Below are 19,414 nucleotides of genomic sequence, written 5' to 3'. Positions count from 1 at the left end.
CAATCTCACTCCACGAACAGCAGACGACATCTGCTAATATATACCAATCTCGGACACAACGGCACACGACATCCTACAGAAGTAGTCACTAATCGTCTACTACGCTGACCTCATTTCCACCGCACTGCTGCCCCCGACCGCAGCAAAAGACTCATGGCTGGTCCCAGAAAGTAGCAGCTTCAACAAGATCATAACGGGTCGGAACCAGCATTGATTTGAACTTATTTACTTGAAACACCCCCGCACCATATGGAACGTTCTATCTGGTTGGCAAGTATTGTATCGTTAACGCCCTTGCCACAACCACAGTTACTGTTAGATATAGTTAATGTTATTGTTTTAATTAGCAGAATCATATCTATGAGGCATAATTTAGATTATAGTATTCGTAGTAAAAGCTGTTTGATTGCTAATGATAAGTACATACTAGGCAGCTGCAGTATAAATTGGCCAAGCATAATGGGCGTGAAATACACTATAGTTGTAAAAGGAGTGGGCCCACCAAACCCACAAAATCTAGACATACAAGTACAAAAGTTCCATGGCAACCCAAAGACAACAGTATAACCCGCAATATAAAATACTCACATGGAATATAAGGGGCATGGCATCCCCGCGTAAACGACAACAGATCCACGCATACCTCAGGAGACATCAAATACATTTTGCCATGTTACAGGAGACACACCTGGCTAAGTCCTCTTTGGAGAACACAAAAGTAAAATGGAAGGGGCAATTATATGGTACCATTTTTTCAACATATGCTAGGGGAGCGGCGATCTGGATAGCCCCCGGGGTCCCTTATGTTACGTCCCGCATACAATGTGACCCAGATGGCCGATATGTCCTTTTGGAAGGTGCCCTAGACGGGGAACCCATGGCATTAGCATCAATATATACCCCCAATTCAAATCAATGGGAATTCCTACAGACACTTAACAGTAGTAAACTTAATGATCCGGAGATGGATACTATTTGGGGCGGTGACTTTAATTGCGTATTAGACATTCACAGAGATCGCTCTATCCCTCCGTTAGATAATACCCTAGCTAAACGTGCTTCACTCGAACTTGCAGAGTGGGCCTCCAACAATAGGCTAAGAGACATTTGGAGAACTGCCCACCCCACACACCGTGAATATTCTTTCTACTCCCCTGTGCATAAATTGCACACTAGAATAGACATGATGTTTGCGTCAAAAGATATAATCCCAAAAATAACCACATCAGGCTATCTGGCTCGCACCATATCTGATCATAATCCGCTTCAAGCTACCCTGAGAACGGGCCGCACACACACGTGCATTCCCACATGGCGTCTACAACCAGATGCCCTCATAGATCCCCCTTATCATGCTGAACTAGCTAAGTGCTTATCGGATTACTTTGCTTTAAATAAAAACACAACAACAGCGCGCGCCACGGAATGGGACGCTCATAAAGTGGTTATACGCGGCCACTGCCTTGCAGCCTCGCTGGGGGTCAAAAGAATGCTTAATAAGGAATTACTAGAGATAGAATTAAAAATGCGCAGGGCAGAGACCGAGACCACCACTAGCGGGCCCTCGCTTGAAACACTAAATTCGCTGAAATCTGACTACAAAGAAGCGGATGACAGGCTCAGCAGACATGACTATAGACATTTTAAAACCCGTCAACACGCAGAAGGCGATAGATCGGGCAAGCTATTGGCATGGTTGGTCCGTCAACCATTACAGTCCTCACCCATAGGCGCGATAAGAACACACTCAGGGGAAGTGATTAACACACAAGCCGGAATCAATGAGTCTTTTCATATGTATTATCGTTCACTATATCAGCCCACTCACCCTCCAAATGAACAACTTCTTTCTGAACTCCTCTCATTGATTCCCCAAAATACGAATATCATTGACAGCGCAGCCATACTGGACGGTCCCATCACTATCGAAGAACTACGCTTAGCTCTTTCTCAAATGGCGCGCGGCAAAACTCCTGGCTCAGACGGACTACCAACGGAATATTACAGTTCACTATCTGCTCATCTCCTGCAGCCCCTGACTGAGGTATTTAACGAGGCACGTAATAGAAAGCAGCTGCCAGACTCCATGCGCGAAGCATTGATAGTGGTGCTACCAAAACCAGGACGCGATCCACTTGATGTCAAATCCTATAGACCACTCTCCCTATTAAACACTGACTGTAAACTCCTGGGGAAAATTCTAGCAAATAGACTACTCCCTTATTTATCAGACTTAATTCATCATGATCAATCTGGATTTGTACCAGGGAGGAACACTTTTTTAAATATAAGACGCCTAATACGTATATTACACAGTACCACAGAAACTGAGGCAGTGGCTGTGGCATTGGACATAGAGAAGGCATTTGATACGCTCGGATGGGAATATCTCTTCCGCACTCTGAAGGCGTTCGGCTTTCAAAGCGGTTTCATTAACTGGATTGCCACTCTATACACTAAACCAATAGCTCGCGTCAAAACGGGCCAAATGATATCAGACGCGTTCCCCATCGGCAGAGGCACCAGACAAGGTTGCCCTTTATCCCCTTTATTATTTGCTATAGCTATGGAGCCATTGGCAATTAAACTTCGTAGCTGGGCAAGCAGGTGGGGCATCCTAGAATCCAACACATACCATATTATTTCCCTATACGCAGATGATGCTCTAATATATTTGCGTAACTATACCTCCTCCCTCGCAGAAGTTATACAAATCCTGGATAACTTCGCTTTATCATCTGGTTTATGTGTTAATTGGGCGAAATCATGTATTTTCCCGCTCACTCGTATACCTACGGAACAGCAATCGGTATTACCACTACATCAACTGACATGGGCATATCAGACTTTTAAATATCTGGGGATTCAGGTTTACCACTCTATGACAGACCTACGCGAGGGCAATCTCGATAGGCTGCTACGCTCAACTCGGGGATCCATGGCATTTTGGAGTTCCCTCCCACTATCACCCATGGGCCGCACGGCCATAGCAAAAATGTTAATATTACCCAGATTTTTATACTATTTTACAGCGCTCCCATTATCCCTGCCACGTTCATTCTTTCATAAACTACACTCTCTGCTGACTGATTTGCTGTGGGGCAGAGACAGACGAAGAGTAGCTCTAGCCATTACACAATATCCACAGGAGGAAGGCGGACTTGGCATGCCGAACTTTGAATTATACTACGCAGCAGCCCAACTCCAATGGGTAGCCACGTGGCTTAGCGACCCACCCACCCCAGAGTGTACAGCGATAATGTCTTGTGTGGCACCACAAACGATACTGTCATCACTTATGTCCAAACCTCCTTACCCATCTAACAGAAATCCCCTAGTAGTAACGGCTAGATACTGCTGGCGGAGATATGTCCAGGGCAAAACCTTAACTCCCCCTTATTCACCTGCAATACCTTTGGCTCAGGTACCAGGTGTCCGAGCTCTTTCCCATCACCATGATATACGGATAACCAAGGCACTGAACATGGGAGACTTGTACTTGAACTCTAAAGCAAGCACTTTCGCAGAGCTCGTGACTGCTGGTATCATGCAACCTGGGGCCTTCTTAACATTTAATGCTATTAACAAACTTCTACAAAACTTTTGGGGGAGCAACCCAAACGAGCCTGATGAATCCCCCCTACTCACCTCATTACTCACTATAGGAAACATTAAGGGCTGCATTACTAAATTATATAAAATACTCCTAACAGATACCTGCACTGCTTTGACCCAAGTTAAGAGCCGCTGGGATGAGGTCCTCCCCACACCAGTTGATCAGAAATCCTGGAAAGCTGCCCTCACCACGATTAAATCTGTATCCCGTAATGTTAGACTAAGATATACTCAATTCAATTATATCCATCAAGCATATCTATCTCCGTCCCGCATCAACAAAATATACCCAAACTCTAAGCCAGAATGCCCTAGATGCGCTACCCCTGCTGCTAATTTCTACCATATGGTTTGGGAATGCCACACAATACATACTGGCTGGTGCCGCATCACCGAGACGGTTGCAGACATAATAGGAAACACGCTTATTCCCACACCAGAATCCTGCTTATTGGGCATACGTCGCCGGGACAAGAATGAAAAACACACTCACAAGTTTATAGATCTTGCGTTTATAATATACAAGCGTTCGATCGCTACACACTGGAAGGCCCCTAACGCCCCCTCATTCCGCACCTGGCTTTCAGCCTTACACAGCTCCACACTAGCGGAGGCACACACTCTAAGACAGCTGCAACTCAGAGGCCAGATACAGGAGGGAGCCACACAGTGGGATCACTTTGTAATACAAATAGAGGCTAGAGATGATGATTACCCCCCTTGAAACACGCGACACGTACAGAACGACCTACACGTAAACACTTAGCAACCACGATAAGTAATAAATCATATCCGTAGTAGCGTCCTAGCCAGCCTCGCCATATCAACCCGGAAATATATAGTTGGATAACAAGCGCAACTTCATCCAGACACGAATATACAAACTGACAAAAGATCCCGAAGCCCTGCTACCCCAGCCTTTGCCCCATTGCAAACCATATAGCATGTAAACAAGCACTAACATATTTCACGCCTATACAGTTGAATATTATCGTAATCACTTAGAATACCATTAGATATACTTAAATAAAACCATAGATATGCCTATTGTTATTGTTTTAAAATGTATCAAGTTAAGTTACACGCCAGTACATTAAAAATGTAACCGTACTGTATGGGAATTACAGGTACGTGCAAGGACACATGAAAAGGGAAAAATGTTTATTCTCTTACTAACTCAAGCTATATGTACTGCCGCTCGTGTGTTGTGTTTAATAAACAGATTTAAAAAAAAAAAAAAGACAACCTGATGGCCAGGTCAAACTTAATGTCACTATTAAAGGTAAGCAACATTTAGAAAGTTGTGACTCCGTGCTCTGCTCGTCCAGTAACCCCACAAAGACACACAGACCGCTTTCTGACTGCCTGGGGAAACACGTGAACGACTCATAAGCTCAAGAACAAAGGCAATGCAGCAGCAGCAGCGAGCTGTCACCTCATCTGCCAGTTGGCCACCTGGGGAGGGGGGAGATGAAGCCCAGAGGCGAGCTTCAAAAGGGATTGATGGGCACCTGGCCCACACCGCTGAGCAGGATGCCTCTTGTTCCTGTAGCCAGCATGGAGGCAGGGCCAGGGAGGGGAGACTCACCCCCCAAAGCGGTTTTACCATGGACTCTGGTAGCAACACCTCTAGGGTGGTCTGCAGAGCTCCTGACAACCGAGAAACCGAGTGCCATCTTGAAAGGGGCAAGAATGTGACATTCTGGGATAGCCAGATGCCACACATCACAGGAACTTCGTCACTAGGTAGGAGGGGACCCAGTAACCCAATAGCTAGTGACTGCAGGGTCCCTCAGGGCACTTTCCTGGAATAAATCTGGCACCCTGACCCTTGGATCATGCTGGAATCAAAGAGAGGATCGAAGAAGGACTGCCCAGCTGCCCTTGGAAATGCCTAAAGAGAGGCTGCATGCTCAGAAGGACTGCACCTGCTGCACTTTGGGCTAGCAAAGTTTGGACTCTGGCTATTGCTCGTGGCTTGGGGAAAAGATGATTTTCGACATCCAACATCAGCAGTGACTCCAAGGATCCAGTCGGCTGATCGCCTGGAACCAGCTCTATGGACAGAAGAGCTGAAGTTGCATAAGTCACAAAGTTGTTAGCCCCTGCATAAGACTTGCCACTACCAGTCATCGGGCACCCAAGAGGACAAACCAAGATAAGCAAAACCTGACCCCATGTCTACAGAACCCAGGGGTGTGATCCAGGACTTTATTTTATGTACCAAGACCATATTTGTCATACCCAAGGGACCCTAGCCCCCATCAGTGGATTTTGCTCCAACAATGGTGCAGACTGACCAGTAGCCCAGGACAGGCTGGCCGGCTACTGCAGCATAGAGAACTTTGAATAAATTATGTAAAATGAAACAAAGTTGTAAATGAACTTGTTTGAAGTCTTGCCTCAGGGGATCAAGTCTATTGATGAATGCAGATAGGTTAAGTGGGAAGTGTTTTTATTCATCACCACTATATCTACAGTATCATACTTAAACCAGACGGCCATACTTTTAATGTTTTATCATCAATGCTTCTTAGTGGGTCTGCTGTTCTAATAGGAGGCGGTTTCAGCACTTCTCAGTGGGCCTGCCATTCTCATAAGCGTGGTTGTAACTCTTCTCCGCATGACTGCTGTTCTAGTACGGGTTGATTTAAATTCTTGTCAGTAGGGTTGCTGTTCTAGTAAGGGGTGGTTTCAATGAATCTCAGGGGGGCTGCTGTTCTAGCAAGGGGTGTGTTAGAAATGGGGTCTTTGGTTAGCAGTCAGGTTACCCCCTGTCCAAGCAAGGACCCTCACTTTAGTCAGGGTAAGTCACACATAATCCAAATTATCCTGTGCCCACCCTCTGGTAGCATGGCACTGAGCAGTCAGGCTTAACTTAAAAGGCAATGTGTAAACTATTTGTGCAATAAATCATACAATACCACAGTATAACACCACAATAATACACCACACAGTGTTTAGAAAAATATATAATATTTTAAATGCAGGTCAAAACGATTAAAGATGAAATAAGCAAATGTAGGGATATCACTGAAAGTGATATCCAAGTGTCAGAGATAAAATATTACTGTAAAAGCAATAAAAAATGTCTTAAGTTCTCCTAGAAACAACATGTGTCTCTTGCAGGGCAGAGTACTTGGTTTGCGTTGAAAAATCCTCGCAAGGGACCGCAGAGGAGGAGATGCGTGGAAAACAATGGTTTTGCCCCTTCGCACACGGACTTGCGTCGTTATTTTTCACTCGGGGAAGACGTTGCGCCGATTTCCGACTCTGGACTTGGATCCTCTTCGGGTTGCGGGGTTTTCAGATGCCCTGGGGACGATGCGTGGAATCCTGGGCTTGCAGAGCGAAGTCACAGGGGCTGCGTCGATTCCAGTAGGGGATCGTTCGGAGTCGGCTTGCGTCGATCCAGTAGGGCCGTGCGGCGAAGTTCCGGTCACGTCACCGCATCGTTCCGGACTCGGCTTGCGGTGAATTTTTCACTGCGAGCAGGCTGTGAGTTGTTCTTGGCAGAAGGTGCGTCGAATTTTCACAGCACAGGGATTTCAGCTTCAAGGAGAGAAGTCTTTTTGGTCCTGGGACTTCAGGGAACAGGAGGCAAGCTCTATCCAAGCCCTTGGAGAGCACTTCTGCAGCACAGCAAGAGAGCAGCAAGACAGCAGGGCAACAGCAAGGCAGCAGTCCTCTTCAGAAAGCAGTCCGGTGAGTCCTTTGGCCAGCCAGGCAGTTCTTCTTGTCAGGGTGCAGGTTCTGGTTTAGGTTTCTTTTCCAGGAAGCGTCTGAGGTGGTAGGGCAGAGGCCCGGTTTTTATACCCAAATGTGCCTTTGAAGTGGGGAAGACTTCAAAGAGTGGCTTAGAAGTGCACCAGGTCCCCTTTCAGTTCAATCCTGTCTGCCAGGGTCCCAGTAGGAGGTGTGACATTCCTTTGTGTGAGAGCAGGCTCTCCACCCTCCCAGCCCAGGAAGACCAATTCAAGATGCAGATGTATGCAAGTGAGGCTGAGTATCCTGTGTTTGGGGTGTGTCTGAGTGAATACAGAAGGAGCTGTCAACTAAACCCAGCCAGACGTGGATTGTAAGGCACAGAAAGATTTAAGTGCAGAGAAATGCTCACTTTCTAAAAGTGGCATTTCTAAAATAGTAATATTAAATCCAACTTCACCAGTCAGCAGGATTTTGCATTACCATTCTGGCCATACTAGATATGACCGTCCTACTCCTTTCAGATCAGCAGCTACCACTCAAACAATGTATGAGGGCAGCCCCAATGTTAACCTATGAAGGGAGCAGGCCTCACAGTAGTGTAAAAACGAGTTTAGGAGTTTTACACTACCAGGACATGAAAAATACACAGCTACATGTCCTGCCTTTTACCTACACAGCACCCTGCCCTAGATGTTACCTAGGGCACACCTTAGGGGTGACTTATATGTAGAAAAAGGGGAGTTTTAGGTTTGGCAAGTACTTTTAAATGCCAAATCGAATTGGCAGTGAAACTGCACACACAGGCCTTGCAATGGCAGGCCTGAGACGAGGTTAAGGGGCTACTGAAGTGGGTGGCACAATCAGTGCCCTGGGCACATATAGCGCACTCTACTAGGGACTTATAAGTAAATTAAATAGCCCAATTGGGTGTGATCCAATGTTACCATGTTTAAAGGGAGACAGCATATGCACTTTAGAACTGGTTAGAAGTGGTAAAGTGCACAGAGTCTAAAAACCAGCAAAAACAGTATCTGAAAAGTGGAGGGAGGCAGGCAAAAATTTAGGGGTGACCACCCTAAGGCTTTCAGGTCTAACAGGGTGGTTCAGTGCTTCTCAGTGGGGCCAGTGCTCTAGGAAGGGGTGGTTCCAATGCTTTTCAGCAGGGCTGCTGTTCTAGTAAGGGGCAGTTTCAACAATTTTCAGTGGTGCTTCTGTTCTAGTAAGAGCAGTTTTAGCACTTCTCAGCAGGGCTACTCTACCGTAAGGCAGGGCAGGTATACCTTTAATCAGGCAGTACACTACCACTCCACCAGGGCTACTGCATCAGCCCTACTATTAATGGAAAGCACCAGCACAACCCTTGTGCTTTAAGTGGACCAGTACCATAATTTCTTCTCAGCAATAATGTAACTTCCCAATTCTTGTCAGCAGGGCTCCAGTGCTAGTAATATACCACAGCAACACTTCTCAGAGCTGGTTCTATACTTTTAGTGGGGAAGCAGCAGCACTCTCAGAAGGGCTACTGTCCATCTAATGAGACCGCACCAGCACTTCTTATAATGAAAGGTACCAATCACTTCTTAGCAAAGCATTTAGCTAAATAGTACTGGTGTTTTGCAACAGAGTTGTTATAGCTCTACTAAGACAAAACCAGCACTTGTAGAAAAAGCTACTTAGGAATGAATTGCACCAGTTCACTATGTTTAGTGTTTAGAATCATAACAAATACATGGATTTTGCAAATCGTAGAGTATTATGTCATAACTCATATATTTAGAGAAGACACACACCAGTTTAGATTGCTAGATGCAATCCTATTGATGCATAGAGCTCCACAGCTGTCTCGATACATGGCAATGTCCCAATAAGTGGAGGTTCGGAGTACACTTGTTGGGGCACCTCTGACTTCAATCAGGTGTGAATATGGATAACAAGCACCCAGAACCTTTCTCATGGAGCAGTGCCAGTCACTGGCCACTGATCACCCAATAAACAGATGTAGAACCCACACCAGCCAATATTTGGGGCAGGTCTGTTACAGAGGGGAGGTCATCCCTTAGCTTACAGTGCTGCTGGTCATCTCTTCTTCTCCCCACAATTGACAGGGCCAATGTATCATAAGGAAAAGTGAGCAGAGGGCATGTTCTGTCCTCTGGATACCTATTAGAACAGTTTCTTGCTAACAAACAGTGGATGGGGACAGGTAACATATTCCTTGCTTGTATTTGAGGTCATGGCACTGTAGAACCAGAATATCGTTGTCCGAGTATTATCTGACAAAATTTAGTGTCCTAAACATCATCTACAAAACGTGTTTTGTTGGTTTCCATGTAGAAAATCTGCATCCAATGGAATTATATTTTTGTAAAAGATACAATTTGTCAGATGATATTTCTGTACAATATTCTGACAGCCCAATCACTGCCTTGTTATGGGGCTAGCCCATCTCGTATCTTTCAGCATCACACACCAACCGCAGTACAACTCGGTGAAGAAAATCCTGCTTTCACTGAAAGCCAGCTGAACAAATCATTGCAGGCAGAGTATTAATGATGGAATGACACTTCCTCCTGTTGCCAGCACTATTGGCTTTACTGTTACCCTATTTATCGGTACTCAAGTAATATGTTCTTTTTAGTGATCATATAAAGTGTACATACGCTCTCTGCTGATGACGGCCGAAAGCCAGAAACACGTGTCCAGAGATATGGCACTCGCTGCACCTACCTTAGGTGAAAGACTTTCTACAGTGATACAGCACTTGCTGCACCTACTTAGGGTGAATCATTGTTTGAAAAATTCTTGCTATTTATATTTAAATGACTGCATTTACCATGATGCCTTGGGGCTATTTTCCGCTTGAATGCAAGGCAGTGTGCTCCCTTTTTCTTTTGGATGTCTAAATGACGGCTCCCGTGAGCCTCTTGCTGACGAGCACTGGCGATGCACCTGTGTGCCTACTGAGTGGTACAAAAACCTGTGAAGATGTTTGGCAGCATTTCAAGTGACCCCTTCAGTTACATACGCTCTCTGCTGATGATGGCCGAAAGCCAGAAACACGTGTCCAGAGATACGGCACTCGCTGCACCTACCTTAGGTGAAAGACTTTCTACAGCGATACAGCACTTGCTGCACCTACTTAGGGTGAATCATTGTTTGAAAAATTGTCGCTATTTATATTTAAATGACTGCATTTACCATGATGCCTTGGGGCTATTTTCCGCTTGAATGCAAGGCAGTGTGCTCCCTTTTTCTTTTGGATCATATAAAGTGTGATGGGTCTGGGGAAAGGATGTAGGAGGGGGAATCGGATCCCATAACAATATTTATGATCCGAATAAACAAAACAAAGAATATTGCTTAGCAACAATCAGGAACAGTAACAGTGTAATACTCACGCTGGTCGAAATATCGTATATCTATCAAAATTGAATTCTTGAACTTCAGCTTCCACTTGCCCCTAGGAAAGAAACGCACAATTCTTACACAGAAGACCTGTTTACAACACGTCAACATGATACTAGGATATCAACTTTATATCAATCAGTTTTGATGGTACTGGGAGCAACACACAAAATTCACTCTCATGTGCTAACTTGCAAGGATGACATTTTTAAAGACAAAGTGACTGGTTGGGAACTATTGCTGTTCTTGCTTAAAAGCTTTTTCTAACTTTATTTCTCATTCCCTGCCCTCACTGACTGTAACTGCCAATACCTCCACCCTGTGCTCACTCACCCACTGCAAACCCCCAAAGGCGGCGGCGGGGGTGGAAGGATCCTAAGAGAGAACTGCAGGAGACATGGGACAGGGTGTGCACACTAGTTATAGGCAGTGGCTAAATGCACAAGATAACAAGGCTGATAGGAAGTCGGCCATGCTGCTCCGTAATGAAACCCAGAGCACTCCTGTGGTGGTGCACGACTCCCAGGGTAGGGGGTGAAAACCCAGCAGGCCATTACAGAAGACTTTGCAGAACCTCTGCAGAGAGTTTATGTGCAGCCGAGTAATGCCTCTCACGGGGAAAGGATGGAGTATTTGGCAGGTCTGCAGATGGCTTGTGTGACTGAGGAAGGCAGATCACAAGTAGACCCTCACCAAGGAGGATATAGTGACATTAACCCTTGCATTCAAGAACTCTAATGTCCCAGGGTGGGATGGCCTGCTAGCTGAGTTTTACTAGAGAAGGGCAGGATCTTTAGCAGATCGTCTGCTGGTAATGTATCAGGAGGCCTTTAGGAGGGGACAGTTGCCTGTCTTGTTGAGGGAGGCGCTTGTAGTCAGGACACCCAAACCTGATAAGGATGTTAAAGAGGTTTCCACACAACGCCACCTCTCCATGCTCAACATGGATGTTAAAATACTTAGAAAGCACCTGGCGAACAGGTTACTAGGCAACTTGCCAGCCTTGGTATACGTAGACCAATGTGGTTTCATCCCCTGCCACACAGAAATTCTCTGTGTAACTTAAGAAGGTTGTCACTGGTAATGCACGTGCCTGAAATGTCAGACAACTCCAATGCACTGGCACTGCTTGATAATGGGCAAACATTCAATTCCATATTATGCAAATTCTTTTGATAGGTTCTGCGTAAAGTGGGAGTGGAGAGACATTTGTCAAGTGGGTGCAGTTGTTTTATTAGGACCCCGTGGGACCGTATTGCCAGGACAGTGTTGCATCATTCCTCCCTTCCCTTCAATGGGGGTGGGGGCTAGAAAGGGATGCCCATTGTCGTCAATATTATTCGCACTGGCAATGGAACTGTTGGCGTGTCGGTTGTCCTCTGTGCTGCAAGGTTGGGGAGTGACATTAGGGGAGACCACACATGTGGTCTCTCTGTAAGTGGATGACACATTGATTTATTTGAGACAGCCAGTGTATTCACTCCCTATCCTGTCAGCGACCCTCGTGGAGTTCGGAGAGGTTTTGGGGCTCCATGTCAATCAAGCCAAATCAAAACTGTTTCTGCTAGGTGTTCTGGGAGAGACCCCACAACATCAGCTCCACAGCTGAACCTCCCCTGGGAAACTGCCAATGTGAGGTAACTTGGGATGCTGATCGCAAGGGAGACGGGAAAGTTTGAATCTTTGAATATTGTAAGGGTCCTGGAAGGCCTTAGAGCATCGTTTAAATTCTGAAACATTCTACATTTAGAACATCAGTTAATTCTGGAACACTCTCCACTTATCTTTGATGGGTAAGGTGACGCTTGTGAAAATTATTATACTGCCCGATGTCTCTACGTCTATCAAAGTGGGTTATTTTACATCCCAAATAAATATTTCCTCACACTGGACAAGTTCGTTGTCGACTTGCTCTGGGCAGCTGAGAGAAAAGGGGTAAGTCTGGCAATTTAAGTGCTCTGGCAGTTAGGAGGGCTGAATCTGCCCAACTTTGAGCTCTTACCTCGGTGCGCAGTTACGACATGCAGTGCATTGGTTGGACAATGGGGAAAACTGGGAGAAACGTTAACTCCACAGCACCTGTGGCAACACACACCCAACGTGAACTTCTGATGTTGGGGGTTAGAGTTCCTAACTAGGTTCCCTACATGGTATGACAGGTGTTTAGAGCATGGGACTGGGCGGTCTGAGTGCTGCAGCACACCCCTTATGCACCAGACATGCCTATGTAATGCCCTTCATTCAAATAAAACACACTATGGCAATGGACAGGTGGTGGGTGGGAGGTCGTAACACCCTATGTGATCTTTATCGAAATGACAGATTTATTACGCTCCAGGATGCGGTGGAGACCTTAAAAATTTGGTAGGGACAATTTTAACAATTTGCTAAGATGGCGGCCACAGCTCGCGGGATTTGGCCCTCATTCCCGGATGTCCCCAAGGAGTCTTGTACACCGGTCAATCTATTTGATATGGCTGGTGGACATAGATTGATCTTCTTTCTGTATAGGACGCTCCGAGATGATGTCCCACTGTAGACATTGCAGGTACAGGGTAGGTGCAAAAAGCGCTGGGGGAACAGTTTACAGACAAGGAGAGGGAAACTGTGCACACAGCGGTACAGACCGCTACAAGTAAATGTAAGGTTCAAATTAATTCACTATAATGTCATCCACCAAGTATATCTCACTCCAGCCATGTTAAATACCATTTATCCAAGGAAGGTGTCTGCCTGTCCCCAGTGTCTCGTCAAGCATGCGGATTTCTTTCAAATGTTGATGCCCTGCACTTAGTGCTTTTTAGCAGACAGTGGTCGATCAGTTGAACACGGCCACAGGATGGATGGTCCACGTGGTTCCAGACAATACCTCTTAGGCTTACTCCAAGCCCGTAAGAATAAGGGTCTGGGCAGAAAGTTCCTGGTGTTGGGGGTTAATCCTAGCCAAAAGCAGGGTGGCCATTTACTGGTGCTCTCCAACCCCTCTTGGGGTGCGACAATGGGTAAAGGACATGGCTGAACGGGCAGTGGCGCAGGAGAGCCGGAGGGCTAATAAATTGGCTGATGATTTACAGGCCTGCGCCACCATGCTCGTTGATCTACCCGAATGCCAGGCCACCCTAGATAGGTTAGCCACGTTTAGTTGGAATGTTAGTTATTAAATGGTAGGAACACTAGGATCTCAGCATGGCTGCTGGATGCAGCAGCTCTGGAGTGCATGGGCTTGTGCTGCCTGAAGAGGAATCGGGGGCCCTGATGGGTTGGCGCATGATGCTTCACCTAATCTTACACAGTTTTCTGCTCCGCACACTTTTGTGCCTAAGCTACATTAGAGTGCTAGGATATGTGGCAGTTAGGTTTGGGGGTGTTATGACATGCAACCTTCAAGCTTGTTACAATTAGTGTTGTATGCTAATAAAAACTATACAACAGCAAACAAAGAAATAGAACAGTGAAACACGAGTTACACATGGCATAAAGGAACAAACTTTTGAAATGCTGTAATTTGGTATTTGTTTACTTTTCCATGATAAATAATTACTTATTTGAATAATGTGAGGGAAGGCTACAGAAATAATTGCTTCCACATAAGTTAAGAGGATTGAATTAATGCTTTGTTACAGCAGCTACAATAAACACCAAAAATATAAGGAGGTGTTTACAGTGATAGAGGTGAGGATTGTGATGATACCTGAACTGGGAGTCAAGCACACAAATTGTAAAGCATACTGGCCACCTTTGAGCTAAACCCCGACAAGATACTAACAACGCCTGAACAAACTGCTACACGTGTCATCACAGACACTGTCCATCTCGACTACATGTCTAATGTGGCTTTGTACTGCAATTTACATAGTATGAAGCATGCAAAAGAAGAAAACATGCAGCTGTAGGCCGCCTAAAAAAGCCTCTGATACATTTAAAGGTATTAAACGTTATGAATTTTGAACCACAATTTCTGAAATGGATGAGGCTATTGAATTGGCCACCCAGAGCGACGGTGCAGAAGAGTGGGTGACCGCCAAAGGCACGAGACAGGGGTGCCCACTGTCATCACTACTATTTGTGCTGGCAATAGTGTCACTGGCAGTATTGTTGCATACACAAGTTCATGGCTATGGTATACAAACGGGTCAAACATAAGTTTCCCTATATGCATACTATATGCTTATATACCTACGTCATCTACAGAACTCGATAAAATAATGATTGATTGAAGAGAAATGTTTGGACAAGCATCAGGACTAAAACTGATCTGGAAAAAGTTCATAAGACAGCTTCAGGGGGGACATGGAGTGTCCGAGCTCTGCAAACTAACAAATCTACCAGCCAGATGGTATGCAGCACCATTTATATACTTAGGGATACAGGTGAGACAGACTGAGCTGCTTGTTAAATACAAATGAAGTACTAAGATGCTGACTTGCACGGCTCACCCATCAAACCCAGAGGCACCCGCCTGGAAACTGTGACAGGGCACAGGAAGATAGGAACTTTGCTGCACGGAGAGAGCAGGGAATGTGTATCATGGGAGACCTTTAAGTGAATGGAAGATTCCTCACATGCAGATAATAACTGGGGGTTTCAGAAACGCAATTCAAACTTTATTTAAGAATTGTAAGGTTAGGAACCAACAGTTGGACGTGGGTTACCAGAGGAACAAAATATCTCCAAAACAGTAGATGGATGGGAATCTGATTATATGACGCAAAGACACAAGACACACCAAAACACAATTAAAGGTTAAGCGTAAATCCCACTGACAGGATGTGGGTGAAAGCGTATAGCCGGACAGCACGCACAGCGATTAATGTTTCAAACTAAAATGTTCTACATCCAACACAGCACATACATGACACCAGTGATACAAGATACTGACAGCACAAGAGGGATTAAAAGCCCCATCTGTGACGAGCACATCAGGCTTTACACACATGTTGTACAAATGTCCATCACTGTTATGTACTGGGAGGGAATGTGCACACAGTTTGCGCAGTGGGATGCAGCTACTCTGCAGCGTTAGGACTTGTCGCTTATGTATTGAGATATTCCGGATTAAAAACAAATGGAAAAATAGGGCAGCATTGTTGGCAATGGAACTGGCGGGGCAGAAGATCACCATTCACTTGATTCAGTAGGAACCACCAATGGTAGAAAAGTGGGTAAAGACTTTCACAAATGGTCCACAGATGAGGAAAGACCTATATCACATGTCAGGAAAGACGAGAAACCTCCTGGTGATCTAGAGGTGTGGAGATCCTTCTCAAAAGATATCACATTCTCGAATTATGACAGGATTCCCGGAGGGACCCATCCATGTGGCGCACAAAGGAGAAATGGAATAGGCATTCAAAAGGATATGAGAAGAGCCTGCATTTGTGAAATGTTCTGAACTAGCTATTTGTGAATCAATAACTCAATGAAATGCCTGGCTAACTCGAACTGGTTAACTGAAAATAGTTGTGCTTTACGATTACAGGAAATACCAATGTACAGATAGCCATTAGCTCAAACTTGACCGTGTGAATCAGTCATGCAAAAGGTTGAAATTCTAAGTTGTCTGCTGTGAATGTTAACAAAAAAGTATTTAAAAAAGGAGGCATTTGTAAGTGAAGGATATGTTTCAGCAGATTTGTTCCCTTATTTTTCATCACGATCATTAACTTTTGCTGCTATTTCTTACCAGATCTTTGCGCCTTACTGATGGAATTTCCCTTGGATCGCCTGCAGTTTCTTTGCCAGGATCTTTTCTCTCCCCTGAAGGAAGGGCCACATTGGCATTTCAAATAGATGTTTTTTCTGGTCTTATTTTTCCTACTGTAAATTTCTCTGCACACTTCTGTTTGCAAAGGGAATGTCAGCGCCGAGTAAATGTTACTTCCATATATGCAAAGCTAGGGTCCCCTTAGTTTTTTTTTCTCCAAAGAACGGGAGGAAAAAACGGGTAAGCAGGAAATGTGCTTAATAAACACTGCCTCAAAATCTACGTGTAGTCTAAAATGGCACAATTTGCACACATTTTTCCTTTTCAGACTCAAGGTAAAATTGGTAAAGATGAGGATTGTGCTTTAAAATATCAAAGCTTTTGAACCCACGACGAGTATCAAATGCAAGGCTCTAAAGTATGTTACAGGTGATGACCTGAGGATGCTCATGTATTCCAGCCCTTAACCTGACAATGTGTGTGAAGGACCGTAACTACTGGACTGGAGTGGACTTGAAACTATGCAGAAACCGTAGAAGTAATGAGGCCAAAGATTCATGCCTGACCCTCTGATAGCCGGACGCCTGCCCATGCACCTCAAGCTTCTGCTAAACTGTTTACTTCCATTAATATAAACAGGGACTCTGCGTTAGCCCCAATTTCACAACTGGCATCGTCTAGCCAAGTGCTATTATTAAAAGCTTAAGTGTATGGTAAAAGAAGCTTCCTCCTTTTCTGCTGCTAGTGCATTATACAGAGGATCCAATCTTTTACTTGCACTTTACGCAGAAATCAGATCCCTGCTTTCCCCCACCCTACAAACTGCCTTAAGTGCTTCAGGCACTTCCATTCAGCCAGCATCTGTCTTCACAGAATCCTTAAACCACTCACTAAGTAATTCTTATTTTAAGACATTATGGCCCTCATTCTGACCTTGGCGGTCTTTTCGCGAGACCGCCGAGTTACCGCCGCGGTGAAGACCGCCGACCGCGGCGGTATGCCGCTGTGCGCATTCCGACCGCTGGGAGCGTTCTGCCGGGAAACCGCCAGCAGCCACACTGGCGGTCGGCGGAAAAGTGGAGACTGGTCAACCTCCACCGCCACGCCAGCAGAACACCGCCCACAGAATTACGACCCACATATCTGTGTGGCGGTCTTCTGTTGGCGGTGTTCTGTTGGCGGTCACCTCCCCTTGGCTCCCGTCGCCTCCCGGAGGACCAACGCACAAGGTAAGTTGACCGTCCGTGAGGGGAGGGGGAGGGGGGGTGTTGTGTGATGTGGGCGTGCATGGGGGTGTGCGTGTGAGTGTGTAGAGGGGGTGTGTGAGTGCGTGTATGCGGGCGGGGGGTGCTGCTGTGTCTATGGGTAATGTGTGCTGTTCGGCAGGTGCGCATGTCGGCATGTATGTGTGCGGGTATGTGTCCCCGTTGTGTATGTGTGTGTGTAGGGGGCGTGTATATGTGCATGTTGGGGGTGTGTGCATGTCGGGGTGCGTGTATGTGCATGTCGGGGTGGGGGTGGGGGTGGGGAGGGGGTTCGTACCACCTCTGGGGGGTGGGAGGGGGGTGGAGGGTGTGGGGGGAGGACTCGGGGGGGCAGTGGGGGGTGGGGGAGACCCCTATCAGTGCCAGGGAAGGAATTCCCTGGCCCCGATAGTGCCTACCGCCATGGTTCGCATGGCGGTTCCCGAACGCCAGAAACCGCGGCGGTAAGCAGGGTCATGATACCGTTGGCGGTCTTGGGTCGACCGCCGGACCGGAGTGCGCAGACTCCAGCCCGTCGGTCATGACCGCCGTGGCTGTCGGAGTGGGGAAGTGGCGGTCGGTCGCGGCGGTGACCGCCGCGGTCAGAATGCCATTTTTAATACCGCCGGTCTGTTCGCGGTCCGACCGCCGCCTCTCCGCCGACCGCCAAGGTCAGAATGAGGGCCTATATGTAAATGTTGTCACAGAATACAATTCTCTTGGATTAGCTCCTTCTGCAGGAGTAACTTTGGTCCCAGAAAAGAGATGTGAAAAGCCCAGACAAACAGATTACATGAGGGTTATGAGAGGCATTACCGTCCAGGATTAGTACTGACCTTAACTTTTAGGTACAAAAATGAGCTTCCCTTATCAGCTCCATTAGAAGATTCCAGGTTGAAATGCTTACATCCTCCCGCTTTGGCTAACTGGGCTGACTTAACTACGTAGTCATGGTCCACACGAATGAATCCAGCCTGAAAAAGAAATAAGCAAAGTGTTACAAAGCTTGAATATCACCAAGGATAAGCTAGTGAAATCCAAAAATGCTATATGTTTGCCTACTCTTTAATTTATGTTCTCTGATGCACTTAATTTTTATAAAGCATTGCTGTAGAGCGATATACGGTGGCTCCGGCGCCCATTACCACCTTTCCCAATTAAGAGAAAACATTTGTCATAAATTGAGTTTTCTATTGATCTTCAGCTTTTAGCCACTACCTGGCATAGCCTAGAAAAATGTATTTCTATATGTAAAGTCAACAGGTCCTGTCTCCCTCAAACATAGGCACCAATGACAGCACAGTCTTTAGAGGACCACTCTCTAAGCAAGTTCATTTATCCATACATATGTGTATGCATGTGTAAGAAATTCGGTTACTGGTTGAGAGAGGGTTAAACTCTACTCTAGCAGCAACCACGATCCTTGTCAGGATGAGGCAGAAGCAGACCCCAAATTATCCTGTGCTCAACCCTCAGGTAGCTTGGCACAGACTAGTCAGGCTTAACTTAGAGGCAATGTGTAAAGTATTTCTGCACACTTCAAATCTCAAACAGTAATAAACTGAAAACAGCATACAAAAATTGATCCCATATCAATTATTTTTTTAAATAAATAAAACAAGACCAAAACGACAAAAATCCAATCAGTAAAACCAGAGATATGCAATTTTAAAGATTTCAGTGAAAAATAATGCAAAAAGCACAACTGTGGGTATTTGGTCGCACTGGACTGTGACAA

At 45.8% G+C, this 19,414-nt stretch overlaps 1 protein-coding gene across 2 annotated transcripts in view; it reads right to left on the bottom strand.

Moving 5' to 3' along the window:
• Window positions 1-19,414, bottom strand: part of HTATIP2 (HIV-1 Tat interactive protein 2) — a 133,364-nt gene that overhangs the window by 10,859 nt on the left and 103,091 nt on the right. For both annotated transcript variants that reach the window (XM_069221932.1, XM_069221931.1), the window contains exons 4-5: window positions 18,513-18,650; window positions 10,722-10,783 (exon numbers count right to left, since the gene is read on the bottom strand). In XM_069221932.1, coding sequence (XP_069078033.1) covers window positions 10,722-10,783; window positions 18,513-18,650 — 200 coding nt within the window. The remainder of the gene's footprint in view (window positions 1-10,721; window positions 10,784-18,512; window positions 18,651-19,414) is intronic.

This window comes from Pleurodeles waltl, chromosome 3_1 (assembly GCF_031143425.1).
Source record: "Pleurodeles waltl isolate 20211129_DDA chromosome 3_1, aPleWal1.hap1.20221129, whole genome shotgun sequence".
In the NCBI taxonomy this organism is placed as follows: domain Eukaryota; kingdom Metazoa; phylum Chordata; class Amphibia; order Caudata; family Salamandridae; genus Pleurodeles; species Pleurodeles waltl.
The sequence above is the reverse complement of the archived record's forward strand: the minus strand, read 5'-3'. Positions and strand labels throughout refer to the sequence as shown.